The sequence below is a fragment of the Cherax quadricarinatus genome, chromosome 51 (genome assembly GCF_038502225.1).
Source record: "Cherax quadricarinatus isolate ZL_2023a chromosome 51, ASM3850222v1, whole genome shotgun sequence".
Taxonomy (NCBI): domain Eukaryota; kingdom Metazoa; phylum Arthropoda; class Malacostraca; order Decapoda; family Parastacidae; genus Cherax; species Cherax quadricarinatus.
In genome coordinates, this window is record NC_091342.1 from 126,882 (window position 1) to 145,928 (window position 19,047).

At 39.5% G+C, this 19,047-nt stretch overlaps 1 protein-coding gene across 15 annotated transcripts in view; it reads right to left on the reverse strand.

Annotated features, from left to right (window-relative positions):
• LOC128694611 (nucleolar protein dao-5) overlaps positions 1 to 19,047 on the reverse strand; it is a 541,519-nt gene that overhangs the window by 116,753 nt on the left and 405,719 nt on the right. For 12 of the 15 annotated variants that reach the window (XR_011393390.1, XR_011393389.1, XR_011393388.1 and 9 more), the window contains one exon: positions 18,239 to 18,783. Coding sequence is in view for 12 of the 15 variants with exons in the window: in XM_070095641.1 (XP_069951742.1) it covers positions 18,239 to 18,783 (545 nt within the window). In the remaining 3 variants the exon portion in view is untranslated. The remainder of the gene's footprint in view (positions 1 to 18,238; positions 18,784 to 19,047) is intronic. The other 3 variants (XM_070095646.1, XM_070095638.1, XM_070095635.1) reach the window with 2 other exon arrangements.

Here is a 19,047-nt window from a genome sequence, read left to right on the forward strand (position 1 = left end):
TCCTCCTCCTCCTCTTCCTCCCCTCCTCCCCCTCCTCCTCCTCCTCCATTGCTTTTGGTCTCAAACTCCTCCAAATCATGAAATTGATCTTCACTGACACTTCCATCTGTGTTAGAGCATCACTTGGGAAGAGAAGAGTCCCAGATTTGCTGGGGAATCACATATTTCTTACTGCTAGACATGCTGAAAAATGACAACTGAAATGGCATTCCCACAATGCACCACTGGCTCCCCGATTTTTTTTATATGGTGCACACTGACCATGGAGACCCATTCTCTCACATGTGGGCCTACCAGCTTTCTCCTGCTTGATTTGAAGCTGCTAGAATTTATGCGTATAAATACGTCAGAAACATTGGCTCGTAAGACGTATTTATACGTCGGAAACAGTCAAAGGGTTAATAAATGTATGAAAGAGGGGACGGTACCTAGGGATTGGCAGAGAGCATGTATAGTCCCTTTATATAAAGGGAAGGGGAACAAGAGATTGTAAAAATTATAGAGGAATATGTTTACTGAGTATACCAGGGAAAGTGTATGGTAGGGTTATTACTGAAAGAATTAGAGGTAAGACAGAATGTAGGATTGCGGATGAGGAAGGTTTCAGAGTGGGTAGGGGATGTGTAGATCAAGTGTTTACATTGAAACATATATGTGAACAGTATTTAGATAAAGATAGGAAAGTTTTTATTGCATTTTTGGATTTAGAATAGACATATGATAGAGTGGATAGGGGAGCAATGTGGCAGATGTTGCAAGTACAGTGGACCCCCGGTTAACGATATTTTTTCACTCCAGAAGTATGTTCAGGTGCCAGTACTGACCGAATATATTCCCATAAGGAATATTGTGAAGTAGATTAGTCCATTTCAGACCCCCAAACATACACGTACAAACGCACTTACATAATTGGTCGCATTCGGAGGTGATCGTTATGCGGGGGTCCACTGTATATGGAATAGGTGGTAAGTTACTAAATGCTGTAAAGAGTTTTCATGAGGACAGTGAGGCTCAGGTTAGGGTGTGTAGAAGAGAGGGAGACTACTTGCCGGTAAAAGTAGGTCTTAGACAGGGATGTGTAATGTCACCATGGTTATTTAATATACATATACATGTATATATGTATTTATAGATGGGGTTGTAAAAGAAGTAAATGCTAGGGTGTTCGGGAGAGGGGTGGGATTAAATTATGGGGAATCAAATATAAAATGAGATTTGACAGTTGCTTTTTGCTGATGATACTGGGCTTATGGGAGATTCTAAAGAAAAATTGCAAAGGTTAGTGGACGAGTTTGGGAGTGAGTATAAAGGTAGAGAGTTGAAAGTGAACATATAAAATGAACATAGAAAAGAGAAAGGTGATGAGGGTATCAAATTATTTAGATAAAGAAAAAATGAATATCAAATTGGGGAGGAGGAGTATGGAAAAAGTGAATGTTTTCAAATACTAGGGAGTTGATGTGTCGGCGGATGGATTTATGAAGGATGAGGTTAATCATAGAATTGATGAGGGAAAAAAGGAGAGTGGCGCATTAAGGTATATGTGGAGACAAAAAAAACGTTATCTATGGAGGCAAAGAAGGGAATGTATGAAAGTATAGTAGTACCAACAATCTTTATGGGTGTGAAGCTTGGGTTGTGAATGCAGCAGCGAGGAGGCGGTTGGAGGCAGTGGAGATGTCCTGTCTAAGGGCAATGTGTGGTGTAAATATTATGCAGAAAATTCGGAGTGTGGAAATTAGGAGAAGGTGTGGAGTTAATAAAAGCATTAGTCAGAGGGCAGAAGAGGGGTTGTTGAGGTGGTTTGGTCATTTAGAGAGAATGGATCAAAGTAGAATGACACGGAAAGCATATAAATCTATAGGGGAAGGAAGGCGGGGTAGGAGTCGTCCTCGAATGGGTTGGAGAGAGGGGGTAAAGGAGGTTTTGTGGGCGAGGGGCTTGGACTTCCAGCAAGCGTGCGTGAGCGTGTTAGATAGGAGTGAATGGAGACGAATGATACTTGGGACCTGACGATCTGTTGGAGTGAGTAGGGTAATATTTAGTGAAGGGATTCTGGGAAACCGGTTATTTTCATATAGTCGGACTTGAGTCCTGGAAATGGGAAGTACAATGCCTGCACTTTAAAGGAGGGGTTTGGGATATTGGCAGTTTGGAGGGATATGTTGTGTATCTTTATATGTGTATGCTTCTAGACTGTTGTATTCTGAGCACCTCTGCAAAAACAGTGATAATGTGCGAGTGTGGTGAAAGTGTTGAATGATGATGAAAGTATTTTCTTTTTGGGGATTTTCTTTCTTTTTTGGGTCACCCTGCCTCGGTGGGAGACGGCCGACTTGTTGAAAAAAAACAAAAAATATATACATGTATATATATATATATTTTATTTTTTTTTTTTCAACAAGTCGGTCGTCTCCCACCGATAAGATCACAGTGAACAGGTGATTTCAAAATATGCAAAACAACCACTCTGAAAGAATAGAGAAATTCCAAGCGCTTTCGTGACTACTCACATTATCAAGGAACTATGAAAGTGAAGCATCCAAGGACCCCTTATATAGCTTCCTTGGATGCTTCACTTTCATAGTTCCATGATAATGTGAGTAGTCACGAAAGCGCTTGGAATTTCTCTATTCTTTCAGAGTGGTTGTTTTGTGTGTGTATATATATATATATATATATATATATATATATATATATATATATATATATATATATATATATATATATATATATATATATATATATTATTTATAGATGGGGTTGTTAAGGAAGTAAATGCTAGGGTGTTCGGGAGAGGGGTGGGATTAAATTATGGGGAATCAAATTCAAAATGGGAATTAACACAGTTACTTTTTGCTGATGATACTGTGCTTATGGGAGATTCTAAAGAAAAATTGCAAAGGTTAGTGGATGAGTTTGAGAATGTGTGTAAAGGTAGAAAGTTGAAAGAGAACATAGAAAACAGTAAGGTGATGAGGGTATCAAATGATTTAGATAAAGAAAAATTGGATATCAAATTGGGGAGGAGGAGTATGGAAGAAGTGAATGTTTTCAGATACAGTGGACCCCCGCATACCGTACGCATTGCATAACGTACAATCCGCATACCGGACGCTTTGATCGCTAAAATTTTGCCTCGCATACCACCCAATAACCCGCTCACCGCCCTTCGTCCGAGACGCGTCCAGTGTGCGGCCTGAGCCAGCCTCATATGTTCCGCCGGTGGCATTGTTTACCAGCCAGCCTCCGCGGTAACATCCAAGCATACAATCAGAATATTTCGTATTATTACAGTGTTTTCGGTGCTTTATCTGGAAAATAAGTGACCATGGGCCCCAAGAAAGCTTCTAGTTCCAACCCTACAGCAATAAGGGTTAGAATTCCAATAGAGATGAAGAAAGAGATCATTGATAAGTATGAAAGTGGAGTGCGTATCGCCGACCTGGTCAGGTTGTACAAGAAACCCAAATCAACCATCTCTACTATTGTGGGCAACAGAAAGGCAATCAAGGAAGCTGTTCTTGCCAAAGGTTTAACCGTGTTTTCGAAACAGAGATCGCAAGTGATGGAAGATATTGAGAGACTCTTATTGGTGTGGATAAATGAAAAACAGCTAGCAGGAGATAGCATTTCTCAAGCGATCATAAGCGAAAAGGCTAGGAAGTTGCATGAGGATTTAATTAAAAAAATGCCTGCAACTAGTGATGATGTGAGTGAATTTAAGGCCAGCAAAGGTTGGTTTGAGAGATTTAAGAAGCATAGTGGCATACATAGTGTGATAAGGCATGGTGAGGCTGCCAGTTCGGACCACAAAGCGGCTGAAAAATATGTGCAGGAATTCAAGGAGTACATAGAGACTGAAGGACTGAAACCTGAACAAGTGTTTAATTGTGATGAAACAGGCCTGTTTTGGAAGAAAATGCCAAGCAGGACCTACATTACTCAGGAGGAAAAGGCACTCCCAGGACATAAGCCTATGAAAGACAGGCTTACTTTGTTGATGTGTTCCAATGCTACTGGTGATTGCAAAGTGAAGCCTTTATTAGTGTATCACTCTGAAACTCCCAGACCGTTCAGGCAAAAGAATGTCCTCAAGGAAAATTTGTGTGTGCTGTGGAGGGCAAACAGTAAGGCATGGGTCACTAGGGACTTTTTCTATGACTGGTTACACCATGCATTTGCCCCCAATGTGAAAGATTACCTAACTGAAAAGAAATTAGAACTTAAGTGCCTCCTGGTGTTAGACAATGCCCCTGGTCAGCCTACAGACGTGGCAGAGCGACTTTATGGGGACATGAAATTCATTAAGGTGAAGTTTTTGCCTCCTAATACCACTCCTCTCCGGCAGCCCATGGACCAGCAGGTTATTGCAAACTTCAAAAAATTGTACACAAAAGCTCTGTTTGAAAGGTGCTTTGTAGTGACCTCAGAAACTCAACTGACTCTAAGAGACTTTTGGAGAGATCACTTTAATATCCTCAATTGTATAAACCTTATAGGTAAGGCTTGGGAGGGAGTGACTAAGAAGACCTTGAACTCTGCTTGGAAGAAACTGTGGCCAGAATGTGTAGACAAAGGGGATTTTGAAGGGTTTGAGGCTAACCCTGAGAGGATTATGCCAGTTGAGGAATCCATTGTGGCATTGGGAAAGTCCTTAGGGTTCGAGGTTAGTGGGGATGATGTGGAAGAGTTGGTGGAGGAGGACAATGAAGAACTAACCACTGATGAGCTGATAGATCAACTTCAACAGCAAGAGGCCAGACCTGAGGAAACTGGTTCAAAGGAGGGGAGAGAGAAATTGAAGAAATTGCCTACTACAAAGATTAAGGAAATCTGTGCAATGTGGCTGAAAGTGCAAACCTTTATGGATGAAAATCACCCCCACACAGCTATTGCAAGCCGTGCTGGTGACTATTACACTGACAATGTTGTGAAACACTTTAGGGAAGTCATAAAGGAACGAGAGGTACAGGCCACTATGGACAGATATGTTGTGCGACAGAAGTCCAGTGACTCTGAAGCTGGTCCTAGTGGCATTAAAAGAAGAAGGGAAGTAACCTCAGAAAAGGACTCGACACCTCAAGTCTTAATGGAAGGGGATTCCCCTTCTAAACACTAACACACTCTCTCCCCTCCTCCCATCCCATCAATCATCACCAGATCTTCAATAAAAGTAAGTGTCATGTAATTGTGAATGCCTTTTTCAGTTTGGGTGTATTAAAATTAACATTTCATGTGGTAAAAATTTTTTTTTTCATACTTTTGGGTGTCTTGCACGGATTAATTTGATTTCCATTATTTCTTATGGGGAAAATTCATTCGCATACCGAACATTTCGCATAACAGCCAGCCCTCTTGCACGGATTAAGGTCGCTATGCGGGGGTCCATTGTACTTGGGAGTTGACGTGTCGGCGGATGGATTTATGAAGGATGAGGTTAATCATAGAATTGATGAGGGAAAAAAGGTGAGTGGTGCATTGAGGTATATGTGGAGTCAAAAAATGCTATCTATGGAGGCAAAGAAGGGAATGTATGAAAGTATAGTAGTACCAACACTCTTATATAGGTGTGAAGCTTGGGTGGTAAATGGAGCAGCAAGGAGACGGTTGGAAGCAGTGGAGATGTCCTGTCTAAGGGCAATGTGTGGTGTAAATATGCAGAAAATTTGGAGTGTGGAAATTAGGAAAAGGTGTGGAATTAATAAAAGTATTAGTCAGAGGGCAGAAGAGGGGTTGTTGAGGTGGTTTGGTCATTTAGAGAGAATGGATCAAAGTAGAATGACATGGAAAACATATAAATCTATAGGGGAAGGAAGGCGAGGTAGGGGTCGTCCTCGAAAGGGTTGGAGAGAGGGGGTAAAGGAGGTTTTGTGGGCAAGGAGCTTGGACTTCCAGCAAGTGTGCGTGAGCGTGTTAGATAGGAGTGAATGGAGACAAATGGTACTTGGGACCTGACGATCTGTTGGAGTGTGAGCAGGGTAATATTTAGTGAAGGGATTCAGGGAAACCGGTTATTTTCATATAGTCAGACTTGAGTCCTGGAAATGGGAAGTACAATGCCTGCACTTTAAAGGAGGGGTTTGGGATATTGGCAGTTTGGAGGGATATGTTGTGTATCTTTATACGTATATGCTTCTAAACTGTTGTATTCTGAGCACCTCTGCAAAAACAGTGATTATGTGTGAGTGTGGTGAAAGTGTTGAATGATGATGAAAGCATTTTCTTTCTGTTTTGGGTCACCCTGCCTCGGTGGGAGATGGCCAACTTGTTAACCGTCTACACACACACACACACACACATATATATATATATATATATATATATATATATATATATTTTATTATTATTTTTATTATCGCACTAGCCGATTCCCACCAAGGCAGGGTGGCCCAAAAAAGAAAAACTTTCACCATCATTCACTCCATCACTGTCTTGCCAGAAGGGTGCTTTACACTACAGTTTTTAAACTGCAACATTAACACCCCTCCTTCAGAGTGCAGGCACTGTACTTCCCATCTCCAGGACTCAAGTCTGGCCTGCCGGTTTCCCTGAACCCCTTCATAAATGTTACTTTGCTCAAACTCCAACAGCACGTCAGGTATTAAAAACCATTTGTCTCCATTCACTCCTATCAAACACGCTCACGCATGCCTGCTGGAAGTCAAAGCCCCTCGCACACAAAACCTCCTTTACCCCCTCTCTCCAACCTTTCCTAGGCCGATCCCTACCCCGCCTTCCTTCCACTACAGACTGATACACTCTTGAAGTCATTCTGTTTCGCTCCATTATCTCTACATGTCCGAACCACCTCAACAACCCTTCCTCAGCCCTCTGGACAACAGTTTTGGTAATCCCGCACCTCCTCCTAACTTCCAAACTACGAATTCTCTGCATTATATTCACACCACACATTGCCCTCAGACATGACATCTCCACTGCCTCCAGCCTTCTCCTCGCTGCAACATTCATCACCCATGCTTCACACCCATATAAGAGCGTTGGTAAAACTATACTCTCATACATTCCCCTCTTTGCCTCCAAGGACAAAGTTCTTTGTCTCCACAGACTCCTAAGTGCACCACTCACTCTTTTCCCCTCATCAATTCTATGATTCACCTCATCTTTCATAGACCCATCCGCTGACACGTCCACTCCCAAATATCTGAATACATTCACCTCCTCCATACTCTCTCCCTCCAATCTGATATTCAATCTTTCATCACCTAATCTTTTTGTTATCCTCATAACCTTACTCTTTCCTGTATTCACCTTTAATTTTCTTCTTTTGCACACCCTACCAAATTCATCGACCAATCTCTGCAACTTCTCTTCAGAATCTCCCAAGAGCACAGTGTCATCAGCAAAGAGCAGCTGTGACAACTCCCACTTTGTGTGTGATTCTTTATCTTTTAACTCCACGCCTCTTGCCAAGACCCTCACATTTACTTCTCTTACAACCCCATCTATAAATATATTAAACAACCATGGTGACATCACACATCCTTGTCTAAGGCCTACTTTTACTGGGAAGAAATTTCCCTCTTTCCTACATACTCTAACTTGAGCCTCACTATCCTCATAAAAACTCTTCACTGCTTTCAGTAACCTACCTCCTACACCATACACTTGCAACATCTGCCACATTGCCCCCCCTATCCACCCTGTCATATGCCTTTTCCAAATCCATAAATGCCACAAAGACCTCTTTAGCCTTATCTAAATACTGTTCACTTATATGTTTCACTGTAAACACCTGGTCCACACACCCCCTACCTTTCCTAAAGCCTCCTTGTTCATCTGCTATCCTATTCTCTGTCTTACTCTTAATTCTTTCAATAATAACTCTACCATACACTTTACCAGGTATACTCAGCAGACTTATCCCCCTATAATTTTTAAACTCTCTTTTATCCCCTTTGCCTTTATACAAAGGAACTATACATGCTCTCTGCCAATCCCTAGGTACCTTACCCTCTTCCATACATTTATTAAATAATTGCACCAACCACTCCAAAACTATATCCCCACCTGCTTTTAACATTTCTATCTTTATCCCATCAATCCCGGCTGCCTTACCCCCTTTCATTCTACCTACTGCCTCACGAACTTCCCCCACACTCACAACTGGCTCTTCCTCACTCCTACAAGATGTTATTCCTCCATGTCCTATACACGAAATCACAGCTTCCCTATCTTCATCAACATTTAACAATTCCTCAAAATATTCCCTCCATCTTCCCAATACCTCTAACTCTCCATTTAATAACTCTCCTCTCCTATTTTTAACTGACAAATCCATTTGTTCTCTAGGCTTTCTTAACTTGTTAATCTCACTCCAAAACTTTTTCTTGTTTTCAACAAAATTTGTTGATAACATCTCACCCACTCTCTCATTTGCTCTCTTTTTACACTGCTTCACCACTCTCTTAACCTCTCTCTTTTTCTCCATATACTCTTCCCTCCTTGCATCACTTCTACTTTGTAAAAACTTCTCATATGCTAACTTTTTCTCCCTTACTACTCTCTTTACATCATCATTCCACCAATCGCTCCTCTTCCCTCACGCACCCACTTTCCTGTAACCACAAACTTCTGCTGAACACTCTAACACTACATTTTTAAACCTACCCCATACCTCTTCGACCCCATTGCCTATGCTCTCATTAGCCCATCTATCCTCCAATAGCTGTTTATATCTTACCCTAACTGCCTCTTCTTTTAGTTTATAAACCTTCACCTCTCTCTTCCCTGATACTTCTATTCTCCTTGTATCCCATCTACCTTTTACTCTCAGTGTAGCTACAACTAGAAAGTGATCTGATATATCTGTGGCCCCTCTACAAAACATGTACATCCTGAAGTCTATTCAACAGTCTTTTATCTACCAATACATAATCCGACAAACTACTGTCATTTTGCCCTACATCATATCTTGTATACTTATTTATCCTCTTTTTCTTAAAATATGTATTACCTATAACTAAACCCCTTTCTATACAAAGTTCAATCAAAGGGCTCCCATTATCATTTACACCTGGCACCCCAAACTTACCTACCACACCCACTCTACAAGTTTCTTCTACTTTAGCATTCAGGTCCCCTACCACAATTACTCTCTCACTTGGTTCAAAGGCTCCTATACATTCACTTAACATCTCCCAAAATCTCTCTCTCTCCTCTGCATTCCTCTCTTCTCCAGGTGCATACACGCTTATTATGACCCACTTCTCGCATCCAACCTTTACTTTAATCCACATAATTCTTGAATTTACACATTCATATTCTCTTTTCTCCTTCCATAACTGATCCTTTAACATTACTGCTACCCCTTCCTTTGCTCTAACTCTCTCAGATACTCCAGATTTAATCCCATTAATTTACCCCCACTGAAACTCCCCTACCCCCTTCAGCTTTGTTTCGCTTAGGGCCAGGACATCCAACTTCTTTTCATTCATAACATCAGCAATCATCATATATATATATACAGGAGGGCCCCACTTATACGGCGGGTTAGGTTCCAGGCTACCGCCGTAAAGCGGAAACCGCCGTAAAGTGGAACACCCTTTTTTTCCACTTACAAATGCATACAAACACTAGATAACAAGTTTACACTAACATATATTATGTTAGCAATAGAACCAGGCATCAAAAAAAAAAAAACAATAAAAAAGTACAATACACACATAGTGCACTCATTACTTACCTTAAAATATTTATAGTCTTAATCTAGGGTGAGACAAGTAGTATTTATTGTAAGAAATCAAGTGTGGTATGTATGGTAGTCAGCCAGGCTACCATACCAGGCCACCCCACCCACACATACTATTCTATGATATTTAAGCATCCCAGAGCGATAAAATGTATATACAGTTCACTCATTACTTACCTTAAAATATAGGGTGAGATGAGTAGTATTTATTGTAAAAAATCAAGTGTGGTATGTATGGTAGTCAGCCAGGCTACCATACCAGAGAGAAAGAATGAGTGCATGAGAGAGGACAGGCGCAGAGTTATGTAAACAAACCAGGCGAAGGTAAGTTTTGTAAACGAAGTGTACACGTCTGGTTTGTGTACAAGTTACATTGTGTACAGGTTGTCTCTACACTGATACGGTAGAATAAATAAAGAAGAACACTCCCATTCTCATGTAACATCATTTTGAGAAGAAATGATGCTCTGAGTGAAGGCAATGGAAGTAAGTCACTCTGACTTTTTTGGGTTATCCTAGGTTCTCTACACATATGTTGTTATGTATTTATGTTATGTATCGTGTTTATTATATAATTTTGAAAAAAATATCACGGATGGATTAATGAAAATGTGTATATTAACGTAATATACAACATTTAATGATACACCAAGCTCAGACAGCGTAAACAAACAAACTGAACAGGTTGTGGATGATCACTCGGTCAGGCGAAATAGACGGTATTAATACGTGTCCAGTTTTAGTTCATTCATGTACATTTGTAAGAGTTTGTGAAACTTTTACCTTATAATATTTTTTTTTTTTTTTTTTTTTTTCAACAAGTCGGCCGTCTCCCACCGAGGCAGGGTGACCCAAAAAAAAGAAAGAAAATCCCCAAAAAGAAAATACTTTCATCATCATTCAACACTTTCACCACACTCACACATTATCACTGCTTTTGCAGAGGTGCTCAGAATACAACAGTTTAGAAGCATATATGTATAGAGATACACAACATATCCCTCCAAACTGCTAATATCCCAAACCCCTCCTTTAAAGTGCAGGCATTTTAGTTGACTTTTACAACACGCATGGCTTACGGAGGAAAGATTCTTATTCCACTTCCCCATGGATATAAAAGGAAAAGTAATAAGACCAAGAACTATTAAGATAAAATCAAAGAAAACTCAGATGAGTGTGTATAAATAAACGTGTACATGTATGTGTAGTGTGACCTAAGTGTAAGTAGAAGTAGCAAGACGTACCTGTAATCTTGCATATTTATGAGACAGACAAAAGACACCAGCAATCCTACCATCATGTAAAACAATTACAGGCTTTCGTTTTACACTCACTTGGCAGGACGGTAGTACCTCCCTGGGTGGTTGCTGTCTACCAACCTACTACCTGAAAGAAGTTATAATATTTTTATTATTATTATAATAATTTAATCACGAAACAAATACTCTTACACTGTGTACAAGTTAGTACAGAATTATAGCTATAAAGTGAAGGCATACGAAAGGAATATTTTTCTACAGTTATCCCTAGTAACAGGTGACGGGCTAGAGAAAACGTAATTCTTCCGACACTTCTACAAACCGTTTGGTAAACATCTCATATATATTTGTATAAATTTTTATACTGTGGGTGCATGTATCATGTTTGTGTGTTACATAATGTGTTTCTTATATAATTTTGAAAAAAATATCATAGATAGATTAAGGGAAATGTCTATATTAACGTAATATGCGACATTAATGCGCCCAAGAGATTATTATTATTATTATTATTATTATTATTATTATTATTATTGCATCAAGAGTAGAGAGACTTAGTGATTTTAATGTGTACCTACATGCAGGCACAGTGTGTAAGTTTATTTAGGTACAGGTGTACACAAGTTTAATTATCAAGTACAATACATATAAAATATACAATAACTTTAAAACACTTGAAATTTTGGAAAGTTTCCAGACATAATAAGGAGATGTGCTCAGGGAGAATGTAAACAAACTCGGTGGGCAGCTGTGACCGTATTAGAAAGACAGGTGGGGGGAGCCGTATAGCAAGTTTTGGTCATAATTTGAAATGTCCGTATTAGCGGAACGCCGTAAAGCGAAACGCCGTAAAGCGGGGCCCTGCTGTATATATATATATATATATATATATATATATATATATATATATATATATATATATATCTATATGGATTTAGAAAAGGCATATGATAGAGTGGATAGAGGAGCAATGTGGCAGATGTTGCAAGTATATGGAATAGGTGGTAAGTTACTAAATGCTGTAAAGAGCTTTTATGAGGATAGTGAGGCTCAGGTTAGGGTGTGTAGAAGAAAGGGAGAATACTTCCCGGTAAAAGTAGGTCTTAGACAGGGATGTGTAATGTCACCATGGTTGTTTAATATATTTATAGATGGGGTTGTAAAAGAAGTAAATGCTAGGGTGTTCGGGAGAGGGGTGGGATTAAATTATGGGGAATCAAATTCAAAATGGGAATTGACACAGTTACTTTTTGCTGATGATAATGTGCTTATGGGAGATTCTAAAGAAAAATTGGGGAGGAGGAGTATGGAAGAAGTAAATGTTTTCAGATACTTAGGAGTTGACGTGTCAGCGGATGGATTTATGAAGGATTAGGTTAATCATAGAATTGATGAGGGAAAAAAGGTGAGTGGTGCGTTGAGGTATATGTGGAGTCAAAAAACATTATCTATGGAGGCAAAGAAGGGAATGTATGAAAGTATAGTAGTACCAACACTCTTATATGGATGTGAAGCTTGGGTGGTAAATGCAGCAGCGAGGAGACGGTTGGAGGCAGTGGAGATGTCCTGTCTAAGGGCAATGTGTGGTGTAAATATTATGCAGAAAATTCGGAGTGTGGAAATTAGGAGAAGGTGTGGAGTTAATAAAAGCATTAGTCAGAGGGCAGAAGAGGGGTTGTTGAGGTGGTTTGGTCATTTAGAGAGAATGGATCAAAGTAGAATGACATGGAAAGCATATAAATCTATAGGGGAAGGAAAGAGGGGTAGGGGTCGTCCTCGAAAGGGTTGGAAAGAGGGGGTAAAGGAGGTTTTGTGGGTGAGGGGCTTGGACTTCCAGCAAGCGTGCATGAGCGTGTTAGATAGGAGTGAATGGAGACGAATGATACTTGGGACCTGACGATCTGTTGGAGTGTGAGCAGGGTAATATTTAGTGAAGGGATTCAGGGAAACCGGTTATTTTCATATAGTCGGACTTGAGTCCTGGAAATGGGAAGTACAATGCCTGCACTTTAAAGGAGGGGTTTGGGATATTGGCAGTTTGGAGGGGTATGTTGTGTATCTCTATACGTATATGCTTCTAAACTGTTGTATTCTGAGCACCTCTGCAAAAGCAGTGATAATGTGTGAGTGTGGTGAAAGTGTTGAATGATGATGAAAGTATTTTCTTTTTGGGGATTTTCTTTCTTTTTTTTTTGGGTCACCCTGCCTCGGTGGGAGACGACCGAATTTTTTATATAAAAAAAAAAAAAAAAAAAAAAAAAAATATATATCCATCTATCCATCCACAGAGGCAAAGAAGGGAATGCATGAGAGTATAGTGACACAGTGGAACTTCGGCTTTTGTCTGGTCCAGTTATCATACAATTCAGTTTTCAACCATTTTTCAGTGAAATTTTCCCCGTTTTCGTACATCCGCTCAGAAATCGTCCATGCCAGACGCGTCCTTACTCGGTTACTTGTTCAATATGCATCCAACTGGACAGTCTAATACACATTTAGGAATGCATTGACATTATTTATACAATTATTACAATGCTGCAGTAGTCTGCTAAAAAGTAAATCTTCTGTTTTTTGTGTGAATAAAAATTCAAAATGGAATGCAAGCATAATAGAAGATGAGCCTGGAGACATGAGTAAGGAACAGAGAAATATTTTATAATGCCAGGAATGTCTACATTCTTTATTCTGGACCCTACTTTTAAATTAGCACTTTCTGAATTTTGAGTGAATTTGGCCAAATTACCAATTTCTGATCACTTTATTGAGTAGTTGAAATAGGTAAATGGGCAGTTTCTTGTGCTCAATCAACAGAAGGAATACAGTGGACCCTCGACCAACAATGGCATCGTCTAACGTTAAATCCGACTAGCGATACATTTTAACGCAAAAATTTTGCCTCGACTAGCGCTAAAAAACTCGACCAACACGATTAGTTCCGTCTGAGACGAGTCCACTTGTGGCCAGTGTTTACAAGCCAGCCAGCCACCGCGGTCCCATCCAAACATACAATCGGAACATTTCATATTATCACAGCGTTTTTAGTGATTGCACCTGCAAAATAAGTCACCATGGCCCCCAAGAAAGCTTCTAGTGCCAACCCTACAGCAAAAAAGGTGAGAATCACCATGGATATGAAGAAAGAGATCACTGCTAAGTATGAAAGTGGAGTGCGTGTCTCCGAGCTGGCCAGGTTGTACACAAAACCCCAATCAACCATCACTACTATTGTGGCCAAGAAAACGGCAATCAAGGAAGCTGTTCTTGCCAAAGGTGCAACTATGTTTTCGAAACTGAGATCGCAAGTGATAGAAGATGTTGAGAGACTGTTATTGGTGTGGATAAACAAAAAACAGATAGCAGGAGATAGCATCTCTCAAGCGATCATATGTGAAAAGGCTAAGAAGTTGCATGAGGATTTAATTAGAAAAATGCCAGCAATTAGTGGTGATGTGAGTGAATTTAAGGCCAGCAAAGGTTGGTTTGAGAGATTTAAGAATCGTAGTGGCATACATAGTGTGATAAGGCATGGTGAGGCTGCCAGTTTGGACCAAAAAGCAGCTGAAAAATATGTGCTGGAATTCAAGGAGTACATAGACAGTGAAGAATTGAAACCTGAACAAGTGTTTAATTGTGAAACTGACAATGTTGTGAAACACTTTAGGAATGTCATAAAGGAGGTTTTGTGGGCAAGGGGCTTGGACTTCCAGCAAGCGTGCGTGAGCGTGTTAGATAGGAGTGAATGGAGACGAATGGTACTTGGGACCTGACGATCTGTTGGAGTGTGAGCAGGGTAATATTTAGTGAAGGGATTCAGGGAAACCGGTTATTTTCATATAGTCGGACTTGAGTCCTGGAAATGGGAAGTACAATGCCTGCACTTTAAAGGAGGGGTTTGGGATATTGGCAGTTTGGAGGGATATGTTGTGTATCTTTATATGTGTATGCTTCTAGACTGTTGTATTCTGAGCACCTCTGCAAAAACAGTGATAATGTGCGAGTGTGGTGAAAGTGTTGAATGATGATTGAAAGTATTTTCTTTTTGGGGATTTTCTTTCTTTTTTGGGTCACCCTGCCTCGGTGGGAGACGGCCGACTTGTTGAGAAAAAAAAAAAAAAAAAAAAAAAAAAAAAAAATTTAATTAAAATAAAGGAACAGGAGGTACAGGCCTCTATGGACAGATATGTTGTGCAACAGAGGTCCAGTGACTCTCAAGCTGGTCCTAGTGGCATTAAAAGAAGAAGGGAAGTAACCCCAGAAAAGGACTTGATACCTCAAGTCCTAATGGAAGGGGATTCACCTTCTAAACACTAACACCATCCACAGTCTCCCTCCTCCCATCCCATCAATCATCACCAGATCTTCAATAAAGGTAAGTGTCATGTAATTGTACATGTCTTTTTCAGTTTGTGTGTATTAAAATTAATATTTCATGTGGTAAAATTTTTTTTTTTCAATACTTTTGGGTGTCTTGCACGGATTAATTTGATTTCCATTACATTTCTTATGGGGAAAATTAACTCGACTAACGATAATTTCGATTAACAATGAGCTCTCAGGAACGGATTAATATTGTTGGTTGAGGGTCCACTGTATTAGCAAAATAGCTATGAGTTTTGTCAATTGGAACAATGGAATTGGCCAAAAATAGGGCAAAAATTGGGCAAAATCTCTAATGTGTAAATATCACTGAAACCTCTTAATTTTGCAAGAGTGTCATTCTACATAGTGTGATAAGGCATGGTGAGGCTGCCAGTTTGGACCAAAAAGCAGCTGAAAAATATGTGCTGGAATTCAAGGAGTACATAGACAGTGAAGAATTGAAACCTGAACAAGTGTTTAATTGTGAAACTGACAATGTTGTGAAACACTTTAGGAATGTCATAAAGGAGGTTTTGTGGGCAAGGGGCTTGGACTTCCAGCAAGCGTGCGTGAGCGTGTTAGATAGGAGTGAATGGAGACGAATGGTACTTGGGACCTGACGATCTGTTGGAGTGTGAGCAGGGTAATATTTAGTGAAGGGATTCAGGGAAACCGGTTATTTTCATATAGTCGGACTTGAGTCCTGGAAATGGGAAGTACAATGCCTGCACTTTAAAGGAGGGGTTTGGGATATTGGCAGTTTGGAGGGATATGTTGTGTATCTTTATATGTGTATGCTTCTAGACTGTTGTATTCTGAGCACCTCTGCAAAAACAGTGATAATGTGCGAGTGTGGTGAAAGTGTTGAATGATGATTGAAAGTATTTTCTTTTTGGGGATTTTCTTTCTTTTTTGGGTCACCCTGCCTCGGTGGGAGACGGCCGACTTGTTGAAAAAAAAAAAAAAAAAAAAAAAAAAAAAAAAAAAAAAGGAACAGGAGGTACAGGCCTCTATGGACAGATATGTTGTGCAACAGAGGTCCAGTGACTCTCAAGCTGGTCCTAGTGGCATTAAAAGAAGAAGGGAAGTAACCCCAGAAAAGGACTTGATACCTCAAGTCCTAATGGAAGGGGATTCACCTTCTAAACACTAACACCATCCACAGTCTCCCTCCTCCCATCCCATCAATCATCACCAGATCTTCAATAAAGGTAAGTGTCATGTAATTGTACATGTCTTTTTCAGTTTGTGTGTATTAAAATTAATATTTCATGTGGTAAAATTTTTTTTTTTCAATACTTTTGGGTGTCTTGCACGGATTAATTTGATTTCCATTACATTTCTTATGGGGAAAATTAACTCGACTAACGATAATTTCGATTAACAATGAGCTCTCAGGAACGGATTAATATTGTTGGTTGAGGGTCCACTGTATTAGCAAAATAGCTATGAGTTTTGTCAATTGGAACAATGGAATTGGCCAAAAATAGGGCAAAAATTGGGCAAAATCTCTAATGTGTAAATATCACTGAAACCTCTTAATTTTGCAAGAGTGTCATTCTACAAATTTTCCATCAAATTTCATACCTTTGGTTTCACTACCTTCAGAAAAAGATTCCCTATCATTTCACAAAATATTTTTTTTTTTAAATTTTTCTACCCTGAGAGCAAGTCTGAGATCAGGGGTCTCGACCCTGAAAGGATTAAGAGTGTAATACTCATCAAAACTTGGAGATTGTTCACACTGTTTGACTTGATTGGGTTATCCTGAGTTAAATATACCTAGTGTGCTTTGTGGCTTAATTCCACTGTTAGTATGAAGAAATTGTAATAAATTTGGACTGAATAAGTCATCTTTGAGCCACCTGTACACCCTGTTTGCTGGTAGGGAAGCTGGTGGTGGAACAACAACTCCAGTTCCTTCCTTTACTTTTGATAGTGAGGCATACTAGTACGTCAAACATAGTCATTTCCTGAATAGTTAACCATGATACAGTGTGTGGACCCTAATGGCCTTAGATTTTTTCAAATGTATGAATAGATGAAAGACCTAAAGAATTGTCCTGAGGTAAAAAATATTGGCAGGTGGCAGATTTGTGGTTATGAAAAATGATACACACTAGTATGTCAGGCACAGTACCAGCACCTGTGTACTAATACACAGGTGCCATACATAGCTTTAAGACAAGGTTTGATAAAGCTCATGGAGCAGGGAGAGAGAGGACCTAGTTGCAATCAGTGAAGAGGCAGGGACAGGAGCTATGACTCAACCCCTGCAACCACAAATAGGTAAGTACACAGAATAAAGTTAGAGGGTTAACATTGGTAATGTCTTATTATGTGTAATCTATCAATTAAACTTTATTATAGATATGTATGTAAACGAAAAATGTCTTATATAAAGGGTTCACTACCACTATCTGCGGTAGGTCTGGAACGTATTGCCTGTAGATACTGGGGGGACTACTGTATAAGGCAGGTGCAAAAGTGAACTCACAATTAGAATTTGGTCATTGTAAATTATAAGAGTTGAGTGAATCATTAAATACTCAGTATCCTGAAACTATGTATAATATAAATGACTAAAGTTCAAGCCATTTCATAAGCAGATGACAGCTACTGTAGCAACACTATAACTGACTATAGTTCAATTTGTTCCACAAGATAGATAGTCAAGTTACTATACCAATACTATTTTAATTATAAACACAGGCAAGTATTAAACTTGTAATTTAGTTTGATATCACTTGGGTGATATCAAACTAAATTAAAATTGTATCACTAGACAATTACAAAGCTACTATGGTTTTAATTTTCCTTAAATTATTACAATACTGCACTTATCACTCTTAATACCAAGCTACTAGATCATCCTGTACAATGGGCTACAGTGTTAGGGTTACTGTACCTAAATGCTCTATTGAACTTGAGGGGAGGGTTATTGTCGATGGATTTGCGGCTATCTTTAACTGGTTCACTTGTTTCACTACTGCTATCAGACTGCAAGCTGTTCTCTTCCTTGCCTGCAGTATAGACATCATACCCACTGTCTGACACTATAGACCTCTCCCTCTTGAAATGATTTGTTAGCTTGAGTCTAGTTTCCAGTGCTAATGGATCTGGTTTTCGGGGACTAGTTGTTATTGGAGGAGACTTAGGTGAGCCATCAATGCCACCAAGCTTGAGTTTAGTCTTCAGCTGGGAGCCAAGTCTTTTCACAAGTCTGTCATCATCATCATTGATTGGATAAGAAGTGCTGGTATCCAAGTCAGAATCTCCTCCAGAGTCATGCGATTCAAAGGATGAACCCCTGAGGCCTGGTGGAATGCCTTTGTTCATATCAACTCGAGCCTGAAGAGAAGTGACAAGTTGCTCAGTGTCACGGAGGAAGGACTCAGTGTCACAGCTGAAGCCACTTTGATGATCACCCAAAATCAAGGGACCAAAAAGCTGCTGAAGAAAAGAGGAAATTATTCAAATAATTCTTGGTCACTTTAAACCAAGAGAAATAAAACACTGTGCTTTCACAGTACCTAAAATAACTACATAAATGTAGAGCAAAACAGCAACAGAAACATTCACATAATTTTTTTAGAAACTATGTTAGAAAGAACCAAAAAATATTATGACAACTCAAAATATTTTAATATAATTATGTCAATTAACTTTAACATATACTGTATCTGCATTCAAACACTTTTCAACAACGATGTAACA